The sequence below is a fragment of the Vespa mandarinia genome, chromosome 1 (assembly GCF_050613455.1).
Source record: "Vespa mandarinia isolate Hongniang chromosome 1, ASM5061345v1, whole genome shotgun sequence".
Lineage (NCBI taxonomy): Eukaryota > Metazoa > Arthropoda > Insecta > Hymenoptera > Vespidae > Vespa > Vespa mandarinia.
This window is the reverse complement of record NC_140810.1, coordinates 791,653-803,125: the sequence shown is the minus strand read 5'-3', so window position 1 is coordinate 803,125 and position 11,473 is coordinate 791,653. Positions and strand designations below refer to the sequence as shown.

Below are 11,473 nucleotides of genomic sequence, written 5' to 3'. Positions count from 1 at the left end.
TCAAAATTATAAATCAGTAAACAAGTTTCGTATTGTACCGGTAACTGTAAACTGGCGCTAGTGTTTCGTTTATATTAAATTTTATCGGTAGGGAGAGTGCGAATAATAAGTGTTGTTGATTGCAAATTACAAAATGAAAAAATCGACAAAAAGTAATTTAAAAATTCTCTCATTATCTTTTATGAATTTTGATGACTTAAGTTCAACACAACTTAGTCACAATTTGTAAAAAATTATAATTTCTCATCGATCACGTGCCATTTTTTGCAAGTACTTCATTTAAAAAAAAAAACCATGTTCATCAGTTTTTATATTTTTTGTCACTACGTATATCATAATAATAAAGTAAAACTAATAACGATGAAAAAGTACAAGCATCTATTTAAATAAAACAGGAAAACTCGGAATATATTTCTTTGCATATTTGAGGAATAAAACCACTTATATTTGAAATATTATATCTCACGATTAATTGTTATTGTTTGTACTAAGAATTTATCAATTGTCATAAATGCAATTTATTTAAACTGTTATGTAAAAAATTGAAAAATATTATAATTTGGATAAATATTGTTCAAATTGATCTAATTAATTTTATACATTTATTAATGCTTCGTTTTATGGACTTATTACAAAAGTTATTTCAAATAAAGTGTAAACAATGTAATTTATATCTTATTAGGATATAAAAGTTAATAACGTTTATGCAAATATAGTATAATAAAAAAAGCGCGTATAGGAACAGAAAGATACAAAACAAAAAGCACAAAAAATGTCTCTTACACAAGCATGAATAATTTTTTTTTCATAGAAAATATATCTTTATATTGTATTAATTCGCACTATAAAATGCATTTATCCATTAAACTACATCTTCATATGATAAAATGAAAATGTCCATACTAAAATTTAGTACATAGTCTTTGCACTTCTCTAAATTCTGTCAAAATTCATTAGAATGTTTTTTTACTCTTTTATACCGTATTAACAATATATATATATATACATATATTTACATACATACATATATATATATACTCTACCTTATCCTGAGAAATTCCAAATGTTAGTATTGATAGTTAGTATTGAAAGTATATTTTTTTTTATTTTTATATTGTAGTAAAACGATATGATAAAAATTTCGTGAGAAGACTAGATCAATATGAATTCAAATTCCTTAAAAAAAAAAAAAAAAATAAATAAATAAAAAAAATAAAATAAAATAAAATAAAATAAAATAAAATAAAATAATTTGCTATATATGTTTGAACTTAAAAGCTTTTGCCAATATTAAACAAAGCAATAAAAGTACTTTACCATAATATACATATATTTCACAGGATTACTTTAAACATTACTACTTAACAAAAATATGAACTTCCTTTAAATATCACACTTTGAAAATGTAAGAACACATATTATTATACATTGACTTTTAAAACTGTACAAAAAATGAAACTAAAAATTCAATTATTAAAATGTATAAGGAAGCTCTACAATATGTTATAATGCCAATATACTCTATGTCGTAATTAAAATAAAAAAAATTGAAATAAGCGACGAAATAAACGTGCATATTATTTTATCTTTACGTATTTATGCGACATATTAAGTACTTGGCCGTTTTCACTCTTATTTTCTATATATTCTAAAACGAAAATATTTTATTATCAATAGAGACATATATTTCTTAGTAGGAAAGATCTATACGTATGTTTTAGAACCGATCATTTCTTTTTTTTTTTCTCTTTTTTTTTCTTCCTTTTTTTTCTTTTTCTACGATTCTCATATCGATATTTTAAATAGCTTATTTAGATGGTAAATTATCTTATTGTACAACACCATAGATACTTTTAATCACTATTAAGGAACAATCGCGGCTCAACACACGTTAGGCAGGCAATCAGCCAAGATAAATAGAGATTTAAAGGATAATAACCAATGTTAAGTTCCAAATGCAGTAAATTAATGCGATTTGTCGAATTAAATTCGTATCGTTTCAAATTCGTAAACTTCTTGTTTTATAAAAACCAAGATATACCAATATATATATATATATATAAATATATATACGATAAAGATTCACGTTCTTGCGATTAAATAGTTTTCAAGGATCTTGTCGCGGCACCACAACCCACCCATTATTACCAGAAACGGCAGGACTTATCGTTGGTATACAATTATTTACAGGATTGTTACTTGTCCTCTTGTTTTTCATTATCTCTAATTGCCGTTTTAAATTTCGATATAGCTTCACCAGAGATTCCTAAAAATTTTCATAGAATCTATATGATTTTTTTTTTTTTTTTTTTTTTTTTTTTTTTTTTTTTTTTTTTTTTACAATTTTTTTTATACCATTACCTTTTCATCCTCTAACTTTCGTAACTCTTGCTGTTGCCGTAGATTATCTATGCTTAGATTTTTTAACATCTCATTCTTATGCTGTCCCAATAGAGCTATTTCCGTTTGTACTTTTAAATATTCCTGCGCTAATTGTTTATGCTCTTCGAAGATTTCACGGGAACGTTCGCACGTATGGTCCGGTGTAAGAGGTCTTAAATCCGCATCTAATAGACGGTACACATTATCCAAGTCCTCGCTGGTAGTGCTGGTACCTGCCACATTACAGTATTCCAAATAGCTAAGTATATATATACATGTGATACATAATCAATTTATTTCGATAAAATACACAATGATAAAAAAAGAAAAAGTTCGATTACGATAAATACGAAGTTTGATGGATAATATTTCGGGGAATTTAGGAAATGCATACATAGGAAATAAAATTAAAAAAAAAAAAAAAAAGAAAAAAAAAGAAAAAAAAAGAAGAAAAAAAAAAGAAAAAAAAATATTCAAAATACTCGATAGAGCGATGTACGTAAGATCGTGGTTTATAAAAGAGAGAGAGAGAGAGAGAGAGAGAGAGAGAGAGAGAGAGAGAGAGAGAGAGAGAGAGAGAGAGAGAAAGAGAGAGAGAGAGAGAGAGAATTACATTCTCTTTATAATCATGGATTATTATATATTTTTCCTTTTTTCTTAAATTCTGTGTTTAAGAAATATATTAAAATTATATATATATATATACACTTCTTTTCGGTGTACCTTATATACTTTCATAATATTAATAATTGATACTCTCCAAAGAGAAATCTCAAGAAAATCTCGTTTTTATAATGGGATACTAACGCAGTAATACCCAGCAACGCTTCAAAGTGTCGGTTCCTACGATATTCGGATAATCGTCGCACATATTGTTCATCCGTTAAAGATTATCGTTCCGACTTGTCCAACGAGTTTCTCCTTTTCCCTTTACATTCGAACGAGATAATCTCTGATATAATTCAATCCAATTAAGATCTTTCCAAGGAATAGATCATTGAAAAAAAAAAGCACGTCACAAAGATCATGTTCGAGGTAGAACGTCGTATCGTTGAACGATGCTTCGTTCGAGCAATGTACATCGCACAAAAAGGGATTTCGTGAAAAATTTCAAATCAAGCGTCCGCCGTGTATCCTTTAATAAAAAAAAAAAATCGTTCTTCTTAACGACTCGTTTGAAAAAAAAAAGAGAGAGAGAGAGAGAGAGAGAGAAAGAGAGAGAGAGAAAAGAACGAAGAAAGAAAAAAAAAAAGAAAGAAAGGAAGAAAGAAAGAGAAGAAAAAAAAAAGGGGGAAAAACAAGAAAGAAAGAAAAAAGAAAAGAAAAGAAAAGAAAAGAAAAGAAAAATAGGACGTTAATATCGTGATAAAAGGAATTTAATTTTGTGGATTATATTCTTGATAACAACAACGATGTGGCTCGTGTTTCGCGCTGGATAATTCGTGGACGTTAAGGTGCTCCTCCGCAGGGAGTCGGCTCTCTACTAAACAAACGAAGTTCTATATCGGGGATGCTGACTCAACCACACCTGCTTCTAAATACTCCCCTACCATACTTCTCCCTGAGAAGGGGAACACCACACCACACATCGCTACATATACGCGAGAGCCAAGAACAAAACGTGTTCACCGCCTTGATTCATCCTCGAGAATCTTAGAACCGCTCTCTCTCTCTTTCTCTCTCTCTCTCTCTCTCTTTCTCTCTCTCTCTCTCTCTGTCTCTCTCTTTTTCTCTCTTCGTCTTGTCATCGTTCTCTTCGTTGTCGTCTTTGCCTTAGCCGTCGTCACAACGTGCCAGTCAAGTGCGAGTCCGCGCAACCTACCGATTAGCCCGTTGGTTTAAATTTAGTGTACACCGCATCACTCTCTTTCTCTTTCTCTTTTTCTCTCTCTCTTTCTCTCTCAAGTCTTTGTGGGCCCTTTGCCAGGGTACACCCATATATATTCTATTAATTTTCTAGATTCCGAGTATACGATCACTATATGATATCTTGTATTTTTCAACGGCATCATTCTCTATTTCTTTTTGTTTTTCTTTCTTATTTTTTTGTTCTTCTTTTCTTTCTTTCTTTCTTTTTTTTTTTTTATCACATCTCATCTCGTAACGCTCCCGACATTATCGCAGATTTTCTTCTTCTTCATAATTCTGACTTTTTTCCTTTTTTTTTTTTCCCCTTTGTAATTAAAGTAAAATCCTCGGAAAGATTCTACTTCGATCTATAAATTATTCGATCCAGATATTTACCAGAAGATAATAGTAACTCAATGTGTGTATCTGAATAAAATCATTATTATTCATGGTCACTTTTAAACGTTGTTTGAATTCAAGATATTCTCTTTTACGTATTCACCACATCACACAGTGATTGCATTTTGTGAATGTTCCTCATTGCAAATGCTCAAATGCTCAAAAATATCCTCGATCATTTCTGCTACCAGGTTTTATCGATGGATTGATGCGGATTTTATGATACCGGAAATGAATCGAAAGGAAATTTTACGATTGACGTCTAACAAAAATAAACACAAAATCCATCTTAAATGATATTCGTATCGATCGTAAATCCTCGTATCACACACGGACATGGGTAATTATATTATCGATTCATTATTATATCTATTTTTAAGGAAATTAAAGAGGGAATTTAAATTTGTTAAAAACTTATTGGTAAAGGATTAATGAATATATAGTTATCGTTAAATCTGTTAATTGAACATGGCTAGAATACTTACCACGAATTGTTTTCTTTGTCTTTTGTACCATTTTATCTAAACCAGCCATATTACGAATCTCCCATGACGAATCTGAAAAATTACTAAGTTCCCATGCATCCTAAAATATAACAAAATGAGAATTACTTTTTCTTTGTTCTTTTTTTTTCTTTGTCTTTCTTTTTTTTTTTTATTTTTAAGCATCAGGGTACCAACCGTATCACAGTTAACGTGTAACGGGGTCATACTGGATTCACTTTGTGGTAAAATAAATTGTCTATCGCCTCGTTGTATTATTGGTGTCGTGTATAGAGCGTCTTTCACGTTACGATTTGTATTATCGATGGATGATATACTTTGGGATATTATAGGATTACATTGCGGTATTGATCTCTTTATTTGCGATGAGGAATGCGTTAATGCATTGTTAGAGGACTGTTGAGAAGTTACTGGATACGAATTAAGTTCATCATCCGTTCCATCATCCGTTTGTTTGACAGATGATGTAACATTTGGACATATTGTTCCATTCATAACTGATCCATTTATCCGAGTATCTAAGGTCGTTACCATATCTAAAATATCATCTTTCGTATCTTCATTACCATCGATATCATCTGCTTCGCTACCTGCTCAATTATATATATATATATATATTTATATAATTCTAATGTTAAAAAATTGTTAATAATACAATGTGAATACAATTATTTAATAATATAACATACCCAAGGAATATTCAACAGGGTCTAAATTATTGTCGAAAAATTCAAATAGAATCGTCATAATTCTCACCACTTCATCCATCGAAGGTCTGTCTTCTGGACATTTCTGCCAACATCTGACATTAACACGTTTCAAAAATTATGATAGCGCAGAAATGGAATACGGACATTTTCAAACATTATATGATACTTTGCTATAATTATCTCACCTGGTCATTAATTCTTCAATGGGTCTTGGACAACCTTCTATCAATGGTGGTCTCTGGCCTATGTGCACAGCCCACATTATTCTATACGCTGATGCACCAATTTCATCGAAAGGTTTTTTACGTGAAAGAACTTCCCATAAAATGACGCCCCAACTAAATACATCACATTTTTCGGTATATCTTGAACCTTCGAATACTTCCGGTGCCATCCATGCTGCTGAACCTTTATTGTTAGTCATATAAGTATTCAAATCACAGGCTGTACCAAAATCACAAATTTTAAGCGTTTGCCCACCCATGACTAGCAATAGATTTGGTGGCTTTAAATCCCTATTAATTATAAATATACATTTAGTTTCTTCTATATTAACTTAATCAAAAGGATTTCATCTAATTTACCTATGAATTAATGGTTTAGGCTTCATATTATGAAGATATGCTACACCACGTGCACATTGAAGAGCCCAGCTCATTGCATGACTAGCAGTATAGCGCGGTTGTGGATTACAATGAAGAACTATAATGTATATACAAAGAGATATAATTTTTACATATACATAAAAAGAAAAAAAAAAAAGAAAAGAAAAAAGAAATAATTATAATATAGAGTACCATTGTATAATGATCCACCTTCTGCATATTCCATTACCAAACATACTGGATTTTTAGTACACGCACCATATAATTTGACAATATTAGGATGAAAGACTCTTGACAATTGCCTTACTTCTACCGTGAAAGCTTTTCTTTCACCCTCTGAATTTATATGTTTTACAGCAACATATTGACCTCGCCACTTTCCTTTCCATACAACTCCAAAGGATCCCTTACCAACTACCTGTCGTTAAAACCATAAAACGAATCAAGCTATCATTATAATATAATAATAAATTTCACTTTCACAGTTTTATACATATATGTAAATATGTATAAATTATATAAATTTATTATATATATATATATATAATAAATTACTTATTCGTGGATAGCAATATACTTAGCGAAAAGTGCACGGTTCAAAAAATTAATATTTGAGGTTATTTTTGATTATAAATATATTCTGCTTCGTAGAAACGATATATTACAAATAAAGCAAAATTTTTATTAACTAATATTCCAAAATGTTACAAATCTCCCGATGAACTCGTTAACAGGAAATCTATAAAAAAACATAAACGAACGCAATATGATTGAATAGAAAACTACCTGCTCTCTTTCAATTTCAGTGTAATCAATTTCTTCAATGAACTGTTGCTGATGGCCGGTTATTTCTCTGTTCGCCATCGCACACAGTCCACATTACATTGTTATGATGGCACATTTAACCGATCAAGAAAACTAATGCACAAATGTTTACTTAAACTGGCCTCAGACTGCCTTGCCATTTGCCATTTTCAATATCAGACCTTGTACCATGGAATACTAGACAAAATGAACAGAAACTAAAATATATGCACCACGATTGTGGCGCTATCGAGTAGTCAAAATGATAACTATTTATGAGTTCAAAAATGAATTATTATTAAAGAAAAATATTCCATAAATCCTATCAGTTATATATCTATATTGAATGATTTAAAAATCATATAATTCTACTAATACGATATTAATTATTGATTTCTATTCATTAATTTATCGATTCTTAATAAATTTATTTCATAAGGAATATCTACACTTACACATACATAGCGTTATTATATATACACTGTATACAGATCCATGCAGAAATGTATAAGACGTACATAACCTCTACATTAATTATTTATGTTAAGCGTCGATCAAAAATTTCTTTGACTCACGGTCCATTATAATTTGTTATTATTACTTTTTTTTTAATTCGAAAATGTGCGAAATTGAAATTATACTGTAAAAATATATTTTGAGGTATTTCTTTGTTATTTAAAACTATGAATTTGTGTTTATTATTAACAAAATAATATTGTTATTGTATATAAAATTCATTAACATTATAGGTATATAAATATTGGATTTAATATAACAAAAAAGTGTGATGCTTGTTCTTCGTGGAATTCAAAATACAAATTCCTTTATTTTACTGGGTGGCCTTCTTCTATGTCTTGTGTTAACAATTCAAATCAAACAAATTTATATCAATAATCAAAAATATAATCGTTATTTAGGATACGAACAATATGTATGATTTTTCCATTTACTTTTCCTTAAACTTTTTAATAATTATAATCATTCGACTTTTATCTGACGGCAATTTATATTTTTACTAGATCAATGAAATATCCAAAGAATTGAAGATGGTTGAAAAGACTGCCAATAAATCGTCGATATATGTACATCATTTAAATGAGATACTTTTTAAACATCGTGAAAAAGATATGAAAAATGCTTCGCTATCACGAATAGCAAAATTAATACGAGGAGAAACAAGCTGAAATAAATCAAAGAGATGTAACAAGATATTTTTTAAATATTTTTGTATATTTGTAAATATGTATATAGATTAAATATAAAATGTAGAAATAAACTTTCTATTTACCACCAGATTATATTATTTAGGACGTAACAAAATTAATGAGTAAAAAAGAAAAAGATCATATCTTCTAATCTATATTATATAAGGGCATACACTGTGGATTATTTATATGATCACCAGTATTTTGTAAGACTCCATGTGGAACACATAACCATGGATCATTAGTAACATTCTGCCAATTGAACAATTGTTTTTGTAAATTAGTCACTATGCCCTAAAAAAATATTTTCTGAATTAAAACTTTTGTTTAATAATATAAATAAATATTTGGATTTATTTTACCTTCATCGATGGCTTCGAAAATATATTGTTCCTTTCTTCAGGATCATATTTTAAATTATATAATTCCCATTCTGGTCTTTGATAATACGACTTTAATGTTTTATACCATGGAAGAGGTTGTTTATTATATGTTCTGTTTAAAAGATCCTTTTATAAAAAGAAAACAAAGAAAAAAGTAAATTAAACATTAATTAAATAATGAAAATTATATTTTCAATAGTCTGTAACAAATCTATAACTTATTTAAAGAGATTACCTCAAAAGTTGGAGATATATATAAATCTTGATCGATTGGAAAGGGCATTTTATAATTTAAATTATGTATCAATTTATAGCGTTTAGTTCTAATCACACGCATAGGATAATACATAGTAACTTCATGATGAGTTTGACTAGCAAAAATTGATCTCTCCTCCTGTGACTCTGTAGATTTATAAATATATTTATAATAAAACTTATACGTTATATAATATATTATTTACCTTTAACAAGGAGTGGAAGAAGAGATCTGCCTGTAAGATTTGGTAGAAAAATTTCATTTTTATTCAATGCTTCATTTGTATAAGATATATTATACCAGTCTAACAAAGTAGGTACTACATCCAGTAGAGATGTCATAGCATATGTTACTTGATTTCTTCGTTCTTTATGGATAGGTGATGAAATCATCATAGGTTCTGCCATACCTTATTATCAATTAAAAAATTAATTTTATTAATTTTATTAATTTTTTAATTGACATGTTATCTGCATTTATATCATGTTATTTACTGAACATACCAGAATCATATAGATTAGTACGACCGTTAGGAAATGGAATCCCATTATCAGATGTATAAAGTATTAAAGTATTATCTTTAAAACCTGCATCTTTAAGCTCATTTAAAACCAAGCCTACGCCTACAAAAATATAAAAAAAAAAAGAAAAAATACTGCTATAAGAGATTTTATGAAGAAAAATAAATTCTACATTACACTTAAATTTATCTAATTGATTTATATATATTTTCATAATAAAAATTTCTCGTTCATTACCTTGATCTAAACGAGAAATTGTTGTGTATTGTGCAGCAATATCTCTCCTAGCAGCTTCAGTATCTTGTACAAAATATGGTACTTTTACCTGATCCCACTGATAATATATTGGATGCCAATCAGGAATTGTACCCATTCCAATATCTCCATTACCAAATTTTTCACAGAAATTGCCATATTGTGGATGTGTATGACCACATCGATGTGGGTCATGAAAAGCAATATATAAGAAAAATGGTCTGTAAAGTATTAGTTTATTATTTAGTACCATAATACTCTCTTTATAATAATTCATTTCAAGTGAAAACATACTGCGTTTTATTCTGTGAAAGAAACTCTCTAACTAAAAGTTTAATTTTTGTGATATTACGTCCTACTTGTAATATATCATTATTCTCTTCTGTATATGAGAAATCAAATGGATATACATTTTCTGGACCTACATGTTTTTTACCAATTATACCTAAAGAAAAAATTATTTAGAAATTGTATTAGAATATTCTAATTTCTTTTACTTTTGCCATTTATATACCTGTTCTAATATTATTTTTTTGTAATATTTTTGGCAAACTTTCAATATTATTAAATGAATTAAAATGATGGACTCCATGGTGCAATCCATACATTCCATTTTCATGACTTGGTAAACCAGTTAATAATGCAGCACGACTAAAAAAGATATAATATTTTAATGAATGAAAAAGAGGAATATTTTTTTATAATATATAATAAAAATGTTACCTAGGAGAACAGCTGCTAACTGAAGTATATGCATTATTAAATAGTAAACTTTCTTTTGCTAAGGAATCTAAATTGGGTGATTGACAAATTTTATTTAAGTACGATCTCATTTCAAACCCAGCATCATCAGCTGAAAAGAAAAAAAAAAAGAAAAAATGTAAAAATATATGTATTAAAAAAAAAAATATATATATATATATTTATTTTATATTCATTTCAAATTAGATTAATTTTTAAATAAAATAATAAAACAACTAAATAATATAGAATAATGAATATCTCATATTTTATTATAAAAGCATATGGTGAAAATGCTCATGTATAATAACAGAAGTATGCGTATTAGTTTATAATATTTAAAGAAATAAAATATATTCATATATATATATATATATATACATAAATAAAAAAATAGTTCTTATGCACAGCAAGATATTCTTTTGAAAAGTTGTTGAAAAATTCGATTGTTTTAATTTGAAATTAAGTTTATAGAAAATAAAGGAAAAAAGAAAAATAAAAGTGTAAATAACTGTAATTAAAAAAATATATTTGTTTACCCAAAAGTAGAAGCACATTTTTCTGTTCTGCCGTAGGATTAGCATCTGCATGATAATATTTTAATATATTAATAAATAAAATCGAAAATAATGTATCAATGAAAATTCTGCCTGACATCTTTCAGAAAGAACTTTCAGAAACTGGAGTCAGTCGACCATGTTATTTAAAAATACCAATCAGAAACTTCGCAATAATACAGGTATTTTCTGATTGGCTATTACGATATGACGCAGTAGATATAAAAATGGTTACTAGGCGCGCGCAAAAAATATCTCATATTCATTTGGATATTATCTACTATCGTCTGCTATGGTTATCTGC

General features: G+C 28.3%; 2 protein-coding genes and 1 long non-coding RNA gene across 3 annotated transcripts; 1 reads left to right on the top strand and 2 right to left on the bottom strand.

Annotated features, from left to right (window-relative positions):
- Positions 1–1,343: 1,343 nt before the first annotated feature.
- LOC118446002 (mitogen-activated protein kinase kinase kinase 7) lies at positions 1,344–7,442 on the bottom strand. Its single transcript, XM_085662472.1, has 9 exons — positions 7,234–7,442; positions 6,640–6,865; positions 6,427–6,544; positions 6,028–6,357; positions 5,822–5,934; positions 5,310–5,722; positions 5,115–5,214; positions 2,362–2,615; positions 1,344–2,266 (listed from the first exon to the last, which is right to left on the bottom strand). Exons 1-9 carry the CDS (start codon positions 7,309–7,311, stop codon positions 2,108–2,110), a joined length of 1,791 nt encoding a protein of 596 aa, XP_085518598.1. The 5' UTR covers positions 7,312–7,442; the 3' UTR covers positions 1,344–2,107.
- On the top strand, positions 7,434–8,545 carry LOC118446091 (uncharacterized). The gene is made up of 3 exons (XR_004839473.2): positions 7,434–7,911; positions 8,001–8,182; positions 8,271–8,545. It is a non-coding gene; the product is annotated as an uncharacterized LOC118446091 (long non-coding RNA).
- Positions 8,546–8,603: 58 nt separating this feature from the next.
- On the bottom strand, positions 8,604–11,418 carry Sgsh (N-sulfoglucosamine sulfohydrolase). Its single transcript, XM_035876302.2, has 10 exons — positions 11,152–11,418; positions 10,595–10,724; positions 10,386–10,522; positions 10,166–10,316; positions 9,854–10,092; positions 9,599–9,718; positions 9,301–9,504; positions 9,075–9,241; positions 8,819–8,965; positions 8,604–8,750 (listed from the first exon to the last, which is right to left on the bottom strand). The coding sequence occupies exons 1-10, from the start codon at positions 11,267–11,269 to the stop codon at positions 8,604–8,606; spliced, it is 1,560 nt and encodes a 519-aa protein (XP_035732195.1). The 5' UTR covers positions 11,270–11,418.
- Positions 11,419–11,473: the final 55 nt, after the last annotated feature.